This window comes from Hyaloscypha bicolor (assembly GCF_002865645.1).
Source record: "Hyaloscypha bicolor E unplaced genomic scaffold K444scaffold_126, whole genome shotgun sequence".
Taxonomy (NCBI): domain Eukaryota; kingdom Fungi; phylum Ascomycota; class Leotiomycetes; order Helotiales; family Hyaloscyphaceae; genus Hyaloscypha; species Hyaloscypha bicolor.
Genome location: NW_020194628.1, coordinates 685,415 through 701,315, shown reverse-complemented (window position 1 = coordinate 701,315; position 15,901 = coordinate 685,415). Strand labels below are relative to the sequence as shown.

At 47.4% G+C, this 15,901-nt stretch overlaps 7 protein-coding genes across 7 annotated transcripts; 4 read left to right on the top strand and 3 right to left on the bottom strand.

Annotated features, from left to right (window-relative positions):
* Window positions 1-1,087: 1,087 nt before the first annotated feature.
* K444DRAFT_696211 (uncharacterized protein) lies at window positions 1,088-1,321 on the top strand (the record flags this gene model as incomplete). Its single annotated transcript, XM_024887905.1, has 1 exon — window positions 1,088-1,321. A coding segment is annotated over one exon (234 nt), but the record flags the coding sequence as incomplete, so codon positions are not given.
* Window positions 1,322-1,608: 287 nt separating this feature from the next.
* On the bottom strand, window positions 1,609-3,230 carry K444DRAFT_617389 (uncharacterized protein). The gene has a single exon (XM_024881116.1). The coding sequence runs from the start codon at window positions 3,123-3,125 to the stop codon at window positions 1,629-1,631; it is 1,497 nt and encodes a 498-aa protein (XP_024731843.1). The 5' UTR covers window positions 3,126-3,230; the 3' UTR covers window positions 1,609-1,628.
* Window positions 3,231-4,679: 1,449 nt separating this feature from the next.
* Window positions 4,680-5,803, bottom strand: K444DRAFT_617388 (uncharacterized protein). The gene has a single exon (XM_024881115.1). It carries the CDS (start codon window positions 5,677-5,679, stop codon window positions 4,786-4,788), a length of 894 nt encoding a protein of 297 aa, XP_024731842.1. The 5' UTR covers window positions 5,680-5,803; the 3' UTR covers window positions 4,680-4,785.
* Window positions 5,804-7,005: 1,202 nt separating this feature from the next.
* Window positions 7,006-9,250, bottom strand: K444DRAFT_617387 (uncharacterized protein). Its single transcript, XM_024881114.1, has 3 exons — window positions 8,495-9,250; window positions 7,922-8,417; window positions 7,006-7,844 (listed from the first exon to the last, which is right to left on the bottom strand). The coding sequence occupies exons 1-3, from the start codon at window positions 9,171-9,173 to the stop codon at window positions 7,109-7,111; spliced, it is 1,911 nt and encodes a 636-aa protein (XP_024731841.1). The 5' UTR covers window positions 9,174-9,250; the 3' UTR covers window positions 7,006-7,108.
* Window positions 9,251-11,490: 2,240 nt separating this feature from the next.
* On the top strand, window positions 11,491-12,006 carry K444DRAFT_633822 (uncharacterized protein; the record flags this gene model as incomplete). The annotated part of the gene is made up of 1 exon (XM_024883665.1): window positions 11,491-12,006. One exon carries the CDS (start codon window positions 11,491-11,493, stop codon window positions 12,004-12,006), a length of 516 nt encoding a protein of 171 aa, XP_024731840.1.
* An 822-nt stretch (window positions 12,007-12,828) lies between these two features.
* Window positions 12,829-13,044, top strand: K444DRAFT_471536 (uncharacterized protein; the record flags this gene model as incomplete). Its single annotated transcript, XM_024872882.1, has 1 exon — window positions 12,829-13,044. A coding segment is annotated over one exon (216 nt), but the record flags the coding sequence as incomplete, so codon positions are not given.
* A 256-nt stretch (window positions 13,045-13,300) lies between these two features.
* Window positions 13,301-15,234, top strand: K444DRAFT_633821 (uncharacterized protein; the record flags this gene model as incomplete). The annotated part of the gene is made up of 4 exons (XM_024883664.1): window positions 13,301-13,335; window positions 13,455-14,061; window positions 14,097-14,256; window positions 14,657-15,234. The coding sequence occupies 4 exons, from the start codon at window positions 13,301-13,303 to the stop codon at window positions 15,232-15,234; spliced, it is 1,380 nt and encodes a 459-aa protein (XP_024731838.1).
* Between the last annotated feature and the right edge of the window lie 667 nt (window positions 15,235-15,901).

The following is a 15,901-nucleotide window of genomic DNA, read 5'->3' as shown; positions in this document are numbered from 1 at the left end:
TACTTTCGGATTTGGAAACTGGTGCATCCACACCCTTGGGTTATACAACCACTATGACTGACGAGCTGGGAGATCTTGGTGCATCTTGTATTCCGCAAAATGTTGAAATAAGGAGGATATAGGAACTTAAATTCAAGATTTTGAAGGATTCTGAAAAAAGCTCATCCGTTTCCGCGTTCCTGTCTTTCCTTCTGGCAACTCGAAAAGCTAGTAAAATCAGCTGGAACGCCTTAACTTCACCACACCTACAAATCTCACCACGTCATAGGTGTGAGGCTCCACGTTCTTACCGAGTTCTCCACGTTTAGTGAAAAGGGAGGCTAACTTGCTAAAGCACGTGATTTATATCCGACACCACAGTGTTCCAGAATTCTCGAAGGGGCACACTTTCTCCTAGGTATAAAATATATGATATGAACCGTATCTACAAGGTGAAAGACGCAGATATACTCAGAACTTCCGTGTTTCAAGTCACAGTTCGTGGCCATTCTTTCCGCTCATGATTCGCCTGTTAGACGATATCACGACCCCTGTAGCTGGTGTTCTCGTGGAAAATAGCTGTATTCGGGTGTGTATGTACGTCTAAAGAGAGAAGAAGGAGCGGGGAGCTCGAGAGACTAAGATACAGGGTGCCGCGTTAAGAGGTCACGTGACGGCACAACAGACGACCCCCTCAACGCAGCTTGCTCGTAACATCATCAGCCTCTGCTTCAGTCTCTTATCTCACTTAAAATGAGACAAGAAATGCTATCAAACAGGCAACTCTAAACCTCCATTCCAGTCCAACTTCTACAAAGATTAGAGCATAACTTGCCTGCTCGACCAAGAAAGGCCATCACCACTTCCCAACGGCACCTGGCTTAGCTTCTCAATCCACAAGGCCTGAGAGCCCACAAAGTCTTGAACAAGGCAAAGTCTGATCGTGCTAGCCGACAAAACAACGAAAGCCTCAACTCCGGCCATGGCCTCTACCAAAGCCCTCGATCTCAGCAGTAAAACGATCCAGCGACTTCTACCAGTATCAACCCCTCGACCCCAAGAACAATGAGATCCGGCTGCTTAAGATCATCCGGCGCAGCAAGCTGTCCGATACGGTGATCCAGTTGAATGCAGCCTCGTTATCACATCATTGAACGCTCCCCCTACCTACCAAGCACTATCATACGCTTGGGGCACGCAATCGGCTGTCGAAGAAATCTCTTTGGAGGGAAAACGCTTCAAGGTCACGCCGAATCTGGAGGATGCACTACTACAATTGAGAAATGATAAGGCAGACCTTTTCTCGATAGATGCCATCTGCATCTATGTGTATCGACCCTAAAGGAAATACTACAGGAGCTTGAGGTTGCGACCTCTGTTTTTAAAGGGATTTTATTTTATATGTTTGAACTAATTAGAAAAAGAAATATATTTATGTAATGTTGAAGATAAAGATATTATATTTAAGATAGCCAAAATTCCTCTTGTAGGTGGATAAATAAGATATTGCAGTAAATGTGGTGGTTTTAATGTATGAATGAGATAAGGAGAGCTTAAGGCGCGAGACGAGGTTTAAGTATAGTGAATGTGAGTCACGTGGAATATGCACGTGACATAACTAAAGACTAAGGAAGATTTGATGCCAATGTTCAACAAATGACAAGGTCCCTGTATCCCCGGTCAAAACTTAAGCTACTCTGCCTTTCAAACATTTCCCCGAACATCAAACCAGAAACATAAGCTTCCCTCAAAATAGTATAGACCCCGTCGTTATCGCATTCCCTGACTACAAAAGGTACATCTGCTCCTTGCAAAACAACTATCAAATCACCTTTCCGTGTGTCTAGCGGCCCAAAACCCAGCCTACCTTCGCGAGTTATGAAGAATCTCGCCTTGTACAAATTCGAAAGCATGCTCGAAGTCAATGGATGCAAGTAAGTATCTTTTCGTGCCCCACTGTCTGAAATCTCATGCTCAAAATCGTCAGGAACTGAAACTTTGCCGCAGAACACTGAGTACAAGTGCCCGTAGGAATCTGGAGCTGGGAACTCGTAGTTCAAGGTTCTGTCTGCCACGAGGCATCGCCAGAATGCTTCTGATAGACTTTCTTCCTCCTTCATTGTCGGAACCTCAGACAGAGTCTTACGTGCGAGCTTCTCAAAATTAGAAACACTGATACCAGGATTTTCGGCGTCGTATTCCTCTTGGCTGGTTTCTTGTACTTCGTCTAAGATCCATCCGCGCGCCTTGATCTTAGAATCGTTCAAGAAGTCCACAACTGGTTTGCTATCGGCTGATGCTCCTTTACCAGGAGTTTCTCCTACATATGTTCTGCTAGCACTAGACAGGTTGAAATCTGGTACCCAGGAAGGTAGGCCAGGAAGCTCGCTTGGTTTGAAATACATAAGTACGTTCAGGCTCTCTTCAGATCGAATGAGGTGTTTCGCTACTGCCGTATAAATTTCGACTGCTGATTTCGTGTAATCCGGACGAATCACACTTTGATCCTTCTCAGAACTTAACCCCAAAAGTGCAAACACTTTGTCTCTCGCATCTGTCGTTTGACATCCATTTGTAGCTCTCAATAACAGGAATAGGTTCCTCCAAGACGTTTTTAGCCGGCCTTGAGTTCCAGCTCGAATAATTCTCAGCCTTGAAATCGGGTTTTCAATACCTTCGACAACCTTGGCGCCGATTTCTTCTAGCTCCCCAAGAATTTGATCCAATTCTTCGAATTTCGACCATGGAACCCACTGGTTTCCACATCCTACAAAGGGATCTGATTTCCCCACTGTAACTTCCTGAATAATCCAGACGCGATTCCACCAAGGTCTTTGCAATAAAGCAAAAAGCGCGTTCCATTCCGCTCGCCTTGGAAAAGCACTGTTGTGTTGGAGCTTTTTCAAGTCGACGCCACCTATATTTGCAATCAGACTCATGGCTGCGCCACTGTTCTGGTCCTCCTCTCCGAGCCATACAAGTACTCTTCTAGCAGAGTTATAAACCAATCTCATCTGTCCAACTTGCTCTTCGCGCTCCTTCAAGTCTTCCTGGTTGATACACAAGGCATCGATCCACAAAGTGCGCGGCTCGGTGGGATGGCAAAGATGTGACAAAGCAATATGCAGCGCTGGGTTCACCGGCATGGAGCTTGAATCTAGTGTTATGTAATGCCGAGGTGATGGGTTGCCCCAGGTATACGACAAAGCTTCATAGTCCAGATTGTTTACAAGGCTGTGTATTCGAAGATGGCACTGTATAAAATCCGAGTGAGTGCCAGGATCGAGAACAAGAATACGAATCTCGTGTCTCTTGATGCTTAGAGTTGAGTATCTGTACGACATAGTAGAATTGGGATGAGGACTGGAAAGAAGACAAAATAGAGAACGCGAATTTCGGCCTTCGCGTGGAATCACGTGTTGCGTGCCACGTGGTTCCTACTGTTTCGCCCCCGTTCGTCAAGACGAGCGATTGGTCAACTGTTTAAGCAAAGTCCGATTCATAAATACGAAGTCGAATACGAGCGAATTTTTAAAATATTAAAATGTTTTTGAAACGATAAATTATTAAAATTCTATTAATGAGATTTACTAGAAATAGTTTAATTAATTATATTAGTTAAGTAATATTAGCTAAAATCTTTTATTATAACTCTTTTTTTTTAATAAAAAAAAAAGAAAATTAAAAAAAGATTATATAAAATTATTTATCTTTAATAGAATTTAATCTAAGAAAAATTTATTTAAGTTTCTTTTAAGTATTAATCTTTTTTATCTAATTAAATTTTGGCTTTAATTCTTTATTAGAAAGTTATATATTATTTCATAATTAGGCTTTTTTATTAATGAATTGGGCTCCTTGCTTAGATCTGATTAACTAATTGCTCTTATTAATAAACAGGAGGGAATACCTGGAGTGGAAAATCGCTATGTGTGAGGCACTTAATAGCAGGGTAATGCACAAGTAGTTAAGGTAAGTACGCTATAAAGTGACGCTTGCAAGTGTAACTGATTTCCAAGAGTTAATTCTAATAAAAGACTAATTAATGCCCCTTTCCAAAGCTAGAAGCGCCTCCCTATATATTCCCTAGTGCTTAGTCAAGCATACGAAGCCCTTTACTTAATTAGGAAATGTGATCCCACGCGATTCATGCGATTCCAATGCAAGCTTTACCCAAAAGAGGAAATCAGATCCATGATATCTGACACCCGTTCATGCGCCGTCACGTGTGCCCATCACACTGTGGAAGCTAATATACAATGGCTATATAGCTAGGCCGGGCTTATAACTAATAATTGCATAAACAAGGCAATATTTGGCGTGTAATTAGGCTTTAAAATATGGGGGTAAAGTTGATATACATTGAGATATCTAAAGTACAAGAAGTGCGGTTTAGCGGAGGGTTTATATGCTTCTGCAGCTAAGCTAATCCACAAAGGGGAGAATCACGTGTATGGCAACTAATAATATGGCGGTTCTTTCATCAAAATGCATACATTTTGATCCCTTCTTTCACCACAGAGGCTCGGTTAGTTTCGCACATTCATCGCAAACACTTCACAAGTTCAATGTTTACACCCATCTGAGAACTAAAAGCCATGACGAATCTTTGATATCGTTCATTCAAATATTCAGCTTGTACACCAATGCTTTAGCTCAGAAGAGTTCAAGTTCTCAATCTATAAACGAAATGGATTAAAACGCAGAATCAGATCTGGAAAACACGTAGATCGGTTTTCTCCATCTTATATCATCTATCGTCACATTATTGCGCATGTTTCTTGTTGTGCCACCGGGCTTCTCCAATCAAGGAAGTAGATCGAAATCATGATCATGCTGACCCTGGAGATAATCATAATCATCTTTTACCCACTCAACACAAGGCACCAAATTTCCCCACTCAACCTTCCCCTTTAGACTCTCTGGTAGCAAAATAGTCTGCTTCGTTCTATACCAAGCTGGAAAGTGTATCGTAACAAGCATAACCCTCACATCATCCGTGCAATTCGGCATCCCCGCATGCCAGAGCCTCAAATCTCTCACAATAAGAGATCCCTTCGGGAGAGTAGGCTGCACCGGGGGACTCAATTTCCTTCTTCTCTCGAGGATCTTGCTCGGGATAACTGATCCGCTCTTCTCGACCTCTGCTTGCCAGCTCGTGTCCAGATGGCTCCCGAGCCACATCTCAGTCGATCCGTGCTCGGGGCCTACGTCAATCAGGTTGATGTTGATACAGAAACCGAACGGCATTTTGGGGAAATCGAAATGCACATCCACATGTACGGGCTGCCGTTTCTCTGCTTTGAACGCTGTGTTCGCGCTCTGGAAGCGCAGTCGAGGGTGTGGTCCGAGCATGCATTCCGTGATGGCTGTTGCGAATGGGTTGGCGATTATGTCGGGGAAGATATAGTCAGGGTCTACGATGGCGTCTTGTTGGATATTCCCTGTTCCGAGACCGAAGTTATGGTGTGTTGTTGAGCGGTTGTAGAGAGTTTGTGCTTCGGGAACCATCCGGGAATTAAGAGTGTCGAGGTGGGCGGTTGAGATTGCGTTATTGAGAACGAGGACGCCATCTCGATGGAGAGCTTCGAGAGCTTCTTGCAGGTGATGGGAGGTGAGTTGTTTGGTTTCGAGCTCCGAGAGTGAGAGTGTGATGGAAGTGATGGCAGGAGTGGGGGAGCTCCTCGTGGCTGCCGGCATAGTGGGGTTCAGTGAGGGGTATATATGCCTGGCCTGCAGTTCAAAAGCTTAAAGTTCCCGGTGGAGAAATATATATGTATATATATATTTGGAGGGATAAGAATGTTTTCTCATCAAGTGGAACTTTAAAACACCAAGGAGGTGTTATTGATTGCCCCTTTGACTAATAGGAGGAGGTTGACCGGTGAAAAAGTCGGCAGCTGGCAAAGCTTATTTGAGAACGCCGGACAGTTCTCCGTATCTTACCCTCGTACTGCAAGTTTCATTTTTTAATCGGCCCTCTTTCAAGGATCGATAGCATCAGTGCTGACTTCGCCTTCCACATTTCGATCTCGGTTTGCAAATTTTTTGGTTTAACGTGAATGAGAGATTCCTTGGGGTGGTTCCCCGTTCCGGTATTTCCGGGATTGTCATGAATTACGGACAACTTCGCCGGCTTCGCAAAACAAGACTTCTCGTGCTATCTTCACAGCCAACACGGATTGCAGACTTCAATATAAATGGATATTGGCTTTACCATATGATAACTGCGCCAACGACTTCAAACGATTGGGGGTAAATAGTGTTGCTCCGTAAATCACTCTATAAAACGGAGTCGGATTCGGTTTCAGATTCCCGAACACCAAATTGATGATGAAAGCTGCTAGTTATCACTTACAAAGTTAGATCTGAAGGATGGCACACATGAAGTGTAGGAGGCAAGACGCCTAAAACTAAGAAAGCACGCATTACCGCTAAAGAGATTCCAGCTTATTTGACGTCTAGCTTCACCTTGTTCGTATGAATTCCTCATCAAACCTGCTCTTATTAGTCCTGTTAACTAACTTCTAACATGTTTTACTTGGTGTTGAAAAAAGGGTAGAAGAAGTCGAAGTTTACCCCGCTACCCCGCCCTAGCACCTCTACTTAGAGAAAGATCAGGGCCTAGCCCAGGTAACTACACATCGTCTATTATTACCAAAAACGAACGAGTTCTCCGTCAGAACTATACATCCTCCACTTAATTCGTGCAAAGCCCCGAGGGTTCGGGTCGGCTCCATCTTCTCACCCTTCGACATGATTGGTTAAAAATAGCGACATGTGGAGCTAAGCCATTCCTGGTTACTGCTCGCTGGCCTTTCTCGGTATTACGCAGCCAATAGGAATGGATACTTCTCAAATAGGAGTATGCTCGTTTGAAGAATCTTGTGAGGGAGGCTTTTGAGACATTTCGTTACACAAGATCAGATGCCAAGTGATGTCTCCGGGCAAAATCCACGCCAAGGCAGTTCGTCTTATATATGGCTCTCGTCCAGTTCATTTGGTTCCGGATGTTGAGGCTGTGATCGACCGAGCGGTGATGTCACTCTGTTTTTAACTGTTATCATTCTTCGAAACTGAATTGTTGTTGTTGTTGTCTCGTAACTTTTGCTTTACAATTAGACTTCAACTATTCACTAGGTGAGCGAAGAAGTCTTTCGCTCTTTACTTCTGCCCAGAGAATCCTTCCTCCAGCATCACACGCACTGTCCAGCCAAAGAAAACCTTCCATTATCTCAGTCACCTGCTCCCACGTACCGATCTGCAATATCTTGACTACCATCGCAATACTCTTCACAAACCATTCCCTCTCCTCCGTATCCGAAGCTGCGATTCCTCCGAGGACTAGAATCCATAGCAATGTTGTGGGACAATGTCGCCAACAAGTATCGAGCTTCGAGGCTTCGAGCAGTGGTTGCAGGATCGCGGCCAGTTTGTGGAAATGTCCCGACATCGCCGGTAGAGGAAAAGTTACAGCAGCGCTGTATATGAATGCGGCGTGGCGAATTGCCTCGTACAGACACACGCTTGTTACTTCATCTTCGAGTAGTTCGTCGCCGGAGGGTAGAGACATGAGCTCGTGTTGGGCTGAGTTTCGTCTATCGATGAGAGGGGTGAAGTTTTTTATGGGCTTCATTCCTCGACAATGGCAGTCAATTATTATGGTCAAGTCGGCCATGGACTGGAGAACATTGGCCATTTGTTGGCTAATTCCGAAGTATTCGAGTTCTGCGAAGCTCTGTCCCTGTATGGTAAGGGGAAACCTGACGGTCTCGTCGATTTCGAAGGGGCCGAACTTCAAGGTCCGGTCGAGGAGCGGCCAATGCGGCTTGGAAAGACGCTGTGTTGCTCCGAGGATATCAGAACTGGGAGAAGGACGCAGTTAGCAAGTCTGCTGGGAGCTTGGAGCTGGGAATGGAGACCAAGAGTCAAAGCTACTTACAGACTCACCACCTCCGCCAAACCTTCCAACTCGATTTTCTCCAGCCCGCCTAGTTGATCTATAATTGTTCGCATAGCCAGCACATGGGCCTCAATATGCGAAATACACCCATAAATATCAAGCCACTGGAGACTTGTAAGTGGCGAGTTGAACGGCGACTGGATCTTCTTCTCCTTGATAGTATTCGCAATCGTCTCAATCTCGTTCGCAGAAAGAGCAAGAATCGCCAATAATACATCATCGAAGCAAATCTTCCCAGGCTGCTTCAGTTCCTCTTGCAGCAGGCGCATTGTTCGGATTTTGTGGTAGAGGCGGACCGGGTTGTCGACTTTCACTTGCGGGCCGCGGAGGACGTCTAGATGCACTTGTGCTCCGAAGAGCATGGAGTGCATGGCTACGGGTTTAGAGTTGCTGGCTACGAACCACGCTGCGGGGAGATTGGGAAGCCCCTCAGAGGCTCCGTGGGGTCGGAAAGCTGGCCATAGGACCGTCACAGCTGCGGGAGGTCGTAGTCAGTGGTTGCCCATTGTGAGGCCGACATTCTGAGTGTATATCGAGCGAAAAGACACTTACAATGATCTATTAGCTCGTGCATATGGCAATTGTCATCTGCATAGGCCTTCCGAAAGGGGTCGACTCGTCCGGCTCCTAGTGGGGTCAATGGACTGCCCAAGTCGGATGGATTCAGTGATTTGTTGCGACTGCTGCGTCGGGGCTCAGTACATCCAGATTCATTCTTGCTATCGCTCTCTGTCAAGCTATTTGACTGTGACCTGCTTGAGGCCCGGGAAGCATTCGAGGATGGTTCATCGGACTCGGGATCCCCGGATTCAGGATCCGAACTCGATGTCGCTGCGAGTCCGTTGTTCTTTCCTTTTGGCTTTAACTTTTCTGATCTCTGCTGCTGGCGAAAGTTCTTCATCACAGTTTGTCGAATGATCTTCTGATTCCTCTTCTTCTCGGCCTTGGAAGGGACGTTCACGCTCACAGTCGTAACGAACTGCAATTGGAATTGGCCTGCGGCATTCGCGTGCTCGTCCTTGCTTGGGCTCGCGGTGGCAAGTGCCTCGTAGTTCGCCATCTTGGTGATCGCATCTCTCGAGCAATTCCTATTACCTAGAGTTGGCTCGAAGAACAATATTTCTGCCAAAATCTCATGTTCGTGGACCGTGTTGAACATGCGGTTCAGGTCGGTGTGTGGCATTGAAGCCTGATTGGTCAACATGCAGTCCATAACCATGGGGTAAGACATGGCGTTGCACAGCCCGATCGTCTCACTTCCAACTCCATGTGCGATAAAGTCGGCCGCCCGTCCTTCTTCAAGTGGCATTATTCTAGAAGTGAAAGAGAAGGTCCTGGATCTTAAGAGGGATGCATCATGCCTTTTGAATGGATGAAGGCTTCCGGAGCCGGGCTGTGTCGGAGCACCTTCAGCCTGGCAGGGTTTCAGTGACAAATGTTCCGAATCCCGGCCCCTCGAAGGATACTTACATCCGCGAGATCTATTTTGTCAAACAAACAAACGTGCCAGTCAGTACATCCCCCTGATTGGGTTTACCAATCCGCTCCCTGCGAGAAAGGCTGCTTAGTATTTCAACGTCAGCTGCTTCCGAGATGCGGAAATCATCCCTTTATAGTATTTATTGCTGACGTCCCGCAGTTCTTTCAACATGGCCTCCCATTCCCATGCCTGCGGCGTGACCTCCGCAGGGTCACATGGAGTTGTGAATTGCATTGAAACTCTCTCTGATCGAGCAGTCGAGAAACCACTGAGCAAGTGAGGCACGGAGAAGTGGAGCTACTGAACTACAGTCAAAATCAACTCTAAATTTACTACGTCTCCAACGAAAGCCAAGCACTCCTCCACTTAGAAGCAAAAGATTGAGAACAAAAAAACGATCCGATTCTACCCCCTTTCACGCTTTCTTCCATCAAATTACCGGATTCAACCTTGGTAGCGATGTGGTTACCTGCAAGTTGGGTAGTATCTGACAAAGCAGCAATGCTGACAGCGTCACAGATCTCGTGATGCCATCTTCGACGACACTCCCAATGGCACGTTTACAACCGTCTAAATCCGCGCGCGAAAATTCCAGAAGTACCCTATTATCAATCAATGACAAGGGAAAGGTGGTCTTTATCTTCATTTGCCTCTGCTGAGGTCTGCAGCTTGGTGAGGCGGCGCTGGCGCAATGCCCCCGGTTGGCCATCTTGGCTGGCACATGACATGAGGATATCTCCCATCTCCAATGAGTTTGAAATCGCACAAATGATCTGAGAGTCAGTGTAGCGGACAAGAAGGCCGAGCCCGAGAAAGTCAGGGGCTGCACTTGGCGATCTTCTTACTGCTGCAACTTTCAATGAGGTTGCTGAGAGATGAGTTTTGGCAGAGAAGTACTCTTGCAATAGTCTTTGTTTCTCTTGCATTTTGAGTCTATGAGACTGCACCTGAGAAATTGGGAAGCTACTCGAATGGGCGATCACCTGGCGAGATGGTATTGAAGAGGAACCTGGAGAACCCTCGATTATCCTCTTCTGGATCATTTCATGCCTACAGAGGGCCCAAGTCGGGCTTTTCAGGGAGGTGAGGGGTGGGGGACACACAATGGCCGTCTCACTTTATTTTGATTTTCTAAAGTCCTGGGCAATGCCTGACAATGGTTCATCTCCAGTGAGTTGGGTTGATGCAGGTCACGTGAAATGGCCGCTCAGAAGCATGGTACAGAACAGTACGACCTGAATACCAGCCCGAAAGCTACTTAACTAGCAATCCTAGTACTGAAATATAATAGTCTATCCAACTCTAATTTCACGTCATGCCTAGGAAATTTGCGGGAGGCCAATTAGTTGCCCCGCGTCTTTCACAATCCTCTCAGTCCGCATCACAACACCCAATAACCACAACCTTTTCATCAGTCAACCCCATAAGAAAATTTCTCAACCACTCATCATTGAAAAATACTTTACCTTCTGGTGCTAATGATAACACCTCTTTCAGAGAGATAATCCCACTTGGCATACTGAATCATCGGTCGGATCTTTCAAGTACACAGTAGTTCCAACTCCTTACGCTCACAATCTGACTTTCTGGTTTCCATCTACCACTTAATTTTTCCTAAACCCGATCATGGGAGATCCAAATATTAACTCAGCGGCCGCTGAGACGAGAAGAGATTCCGAATGTACAAGGCCATCTCGAACTACTAGTGCTCCTGCCGCTCCGGTCGAGTACGAACTTACCCAAGAGAACCTTAATACGCTCAACGTGGTTTCGAAGAGTTCGGGTCCGTGCATTCCCTCTCGGTCCGTTGCCCGTGTCGAGTATACAGGGCGCATTGGAGGGGTGCCCATGGAGAGGTCCTATGCGCGCATAGGCAACTCGGGGGGTCGGCCGTGCTCAGGACCAAGCATCGTGGCAAGCACCCAAGCGCCGCAGGAACCACCGACAGTACGAAGTCCAGCAGTATCTAATTCGGGAACAAGTCAGACGATTGGACAGAGTGGGAATAGTCAGAGACCCATAAGAGGAGAGGTGACGGTGCGAGGTGGAGAGTATCCGAGTCAAAGCAATGGACCAAATCCGGGCGAAGTACGATACAAAAATTACTACGTGCATCCTTCAAACCCCTCCAATAGTAATGGGACTTGAATTTTGGGGTCGTTTCAAACATTTGTGTGAGAGAGGAGAGATCGCTTGCCCTTTGCAATACGAAGATGGAAGGAAGGAGAAGGAGCGACTGAATCGAGCGCACCAACTTGGCGCGGGAAACACACTTGCTCTTCTCGACCTCCAACAATCACTACTATCTTGGGACACCCCCGAAACGTCCACAACGCCGACAACGAAAATAGAACAATCAACCGTCCGCTCTATCGATGGCACAGAGGTATATCCTCGGCAAACTACTGGAAGACGACATCGCTTACCCCTTCTAAGACTCGATTCGCCTCCAAGAACAGCGAACTTCTGGATCAAATCTAACAGAACGAAAAACGAAAAACACCGATTTGGAGATAAATGGTGCCTTCAAGAGAGATGCGAGGTGGCTTCAGGATATTGGGAACAGAGGGGTGACGCAAAGTGACTGGAGCGATGTTGAGGGGGAATACAGGCTGCTTCACGATACACAAACCCTTCAAGAGCAGGTAGATTGATGCAGTTACAGAGATATGGCTTTTCTGGGAGCTGAAGTAGATTGCTTTCCTGGAGGGGCACACACGGAGGGAAATATAACAGGGGCGTAAGCTGGAGAATGGATGTGCAACCAACCGTCCAAAAGCTTTGGAACAGTCAACATATCATTAGAAATAATATAGGATTTTCAGTGACATTATGTTGCTTCTTCTGGGAGGAATTGAGCCTTGAATGTTGTAGTTTCTGGCTTCCAAACGGAAGTCAAATCGAGAAGCCCACCCTACTAATCAACCACTCACTTAAAATAAAAACTACAACCAGTTTAGATTTTTTTTAAAAAAAAATAGTGTTAAAGGCATTTGGATTTTGTTTATACAATGCCTATATTCAGTGACTGAAAAGACAATCTTTCAAGCAAGTTTACATGCGCTATGCCGCATTAGAGCATGAAACTTGTTAGTGCGGCGCTGCCTGCAAGTGCAGACGCGGGCCGTCGCGCACTTTCCACCACCAAACACGAAGAACTGTATTTAGTGCATTGCCCTACGCGCTGATCTCTCGAAGTCTTTGGGCTGAATCTGTCGCAACGCTACCCGAAAAGCACGGCGATGGAGACGGAGGGCCTCCTTTCAGCCATGACACGTTGCTGAGCGCGCGGCACACACGTCTCATCACCATCTTCCCCTTGAGGCTCGACACAGATGAGATCCACATCGAGCTGAATCAAGCTTCAATTGATGCGCCGCCATAATATGAAGCACTCTCTTAAACATGGGGTGGCCAGACACCGACTAGACCCATCGTCTGCAATAACGGGCTCCTCCTCATAACCGAAACCGCCTTCTCTTCGATCCGGAGACTGCGGTGTCACTTCGAGCCTCGCAAGCTCTGGATCGACGCCATCTTCTGCATCAACCAGGCTCTGGCTACGGAGAAAACCACCCAGGTGGCCATGATGGCTGAGATCTACAGCAAAGCTCACCGTGTAAATCATCTGGCACGGAGAGGACAGGCACATTGCACGGAGCCTGAGATACTGCAAGCTTGTTAACTTTATAGACAATATTAATTTCGATGAAAGCAAAAGAACGCGAAGAGATTACTTGGACCGCCTCATGTTCAAGGCTACTCCTACTGGTTAGTTCCTAGCGTTCCAAGCGTAGCCTTGACCTATCTTTCAGCCCGCTGATTACGCATAGTTTACTTGAGATCTGTGCATCGTGGACTCACCCGGCTGTGTCATCATGACTACTAGCCTCGAATATGGACGCTGCAGGAGGTTGGAGTGAACACCTCTTGCTATGTCTGCACCTGGCCCGGCAGATTATTGCCCCTATCAGTTGTCTGGCGAGCTGTCACCCTTCCTCGACTCGTTTGACTGTAATACGCACCTGCCAGCACCGACAACCTAGAGGAAGCTGAGAATTACGGGGATGCGCTGAGAGCTCACTGGCGGGCGCAGCGTCCCCCTATACGGTATAGGAATATCAACCTCATTCTGGAGAACCCCCTCAAGGCCATGGCACATAAGAAGGCCACCGAGCCCCGCGATCACGTCTTTGCACTAAAAGATCTCTATTCCGAAATACTGGGTCGCATTCACATTGACTATTCGATGGATATCTCGGCACTATTCTGCAAAGCAGCTGCTGCACTCATCGATGGTTCTGCAACGCTTAGCGAGATCCTTCACTACGCAATTTGTGCGGTTGTTGCAAAGGAGCAGGATCTGCCGCCTTGGGTACCGGATTGGACAGTCCAGGAGAGTTTCTCGCCCTGGCCATGGTCCTCTGCCATGTGGGACGTACTGCCAGGACATGAAAATCACCAGTACCCTAGACCACCCAAGGCTCGTGTTTCCCCCGACCACCGTCGTCTCACCGTAGTGGCGGCACCTTTAGGTATCGTTGGCATTTTGAGCGAGCCCCTCCCGTCCATCACTGCTGATACCGCCGATACGTTGTGGTTGGAGTCTCTGGCTGAGCGATTTCGGTCCTGGCTAGTAGTATGCGAGTAAGATGGGATATTCTACGCCTGAAGAGCAAAATACCAGATGTGAGGTTTTTTGTGACGGCTGGGAACACCATGTGTGTTTGCAAGGACGCACAGCAAGGGGATGTAGTCGTCTTGCTGTCGATGCGCCACGGCCGTTCGTCTGCGTCGGTGCCTTGGTCTGAGGCGTGGATCTTGTGGCACGCTGGTACGTCTGGGTGCTAATAAGTGATTGGGCCTGTTATTGTGGCAGGCAATCTTCAGCCTGCTAACCATTATCGCTAGAGATTAGATGGTCTTCAACATCTGGGCGATCCTGAAACTGTCGACTTGGTTTGACAGAATCAAGAGTAGTGCTGAGGCATATGCTCGGTCGCTCATGTGGGTAGAGAAGCAACACTTCAAGAACGCTTCTAAAGCTCAACAGAAGGCTCTTCAGCGGGAATTTCGCTTTGCAAGGACAACCCGAACAAGCGTGTGCTGTTCAGCCCGATAGCTCGTAGTTCCTCGAAGAGTCAAACCAAGCTGCCAAATTCCACTGACATCCACCCAGGATACGGTCCTACGTCAAGCCAGATACTGTCGATGCTTTCGAAACCTACCCTAAGTTCCACTTGGAAGCAAAACGCGCCAAAACACCGGCCGGATACATCGCTACATTGTTGACCTCAGCGCATCCGTGTCAGCGAACACATATCTCGGACTCGAGACCCTGCATACCTACGACATCAATCTCTGTGCTGAATATTGCAACAATAAAACCCTCGGCACCGACTTCAACGTCGTCGCGGAGCGAGATCCTTGCCTCAACCTTTCAGACACTTGCACCCAGCCGGCCTCAAGTACAGAATACAAGTGCACACTCCGGGGCTCCGGTGTAGATACCGCATCCGCAACCAACTGCGGATGCTACCGGGGCCAAGCCCAAACCGCGATCGCCAGCTCCGACGGTTTCGAAAAGACAAACACAAACACAAACACTCCCGCCCAAAGACCAGGCGGGCAAGCAACCCAACAATGCGGTGGCGACGGCTCAAAAGGACACGATCACCCCAACACCTGCATTAGCATCAGCTTCTTCCCAGGTCCGTACAACCCAGCTTTCTGCGCTGCATACGCGGATGCAAAGAATACCATGAACCAAAAGCCGCCGTTCTGGGGGAAGTGGATTGTGATTTTGTTGTAGTACCAGGACCCCCCCCTTGGTGCGTCTTGTGCGTGCCGATGTCACGTGTTCAGGGGCTTAGCTCCTGGGCATGTTTCACCCCTATATAAGCTCCCAGGAGCACCTAATTTATGCTCCTCAGAGAGCGCATTTTTGCCTGCGTCAGATTTTAACTGGGAATTATAATCCGCTGAAGTGTGGTTTCTTCAATAACTATATGTTATAGAAGAATAGCAAGCCGTTAGGAACGTATTGTAGCTTGTACTCGTAGCAGACAGTGGTGGGGAGGCTACCTATGTTCCTGGTTGCAAGGGCCCAGATTTTTGGAGTATTGAGAGCTCGTGGAGTTTCTCGATTGAGGTTTGAGGGGCAGGCTAAGAGCTCTTGGCCTTGGTGGTAAAGGGTTTGGATGATGCTCGGAAGTGGTGTGAGAGGATGTAACGCTCTTTACTTCACTTCCACTCGAAGTGCAAGTGTCCTGAAGGGAGTTTCTTCGCTTCATAATAATCTAGCTGGAATCGTTATCAAATATCACATCGTATCGTCGCCGTCCCTCTCCTGTCTCTAGTCCCGGCTTTAATTATTCCCCAACCAATATCTCTTCTCTCCGAGCACGCATCCCCGCCAAGCTAACACCCGGTCCGAAAAGTATCCCAGTCCCCATCAAAACAGCGAACAGCTTCACCCA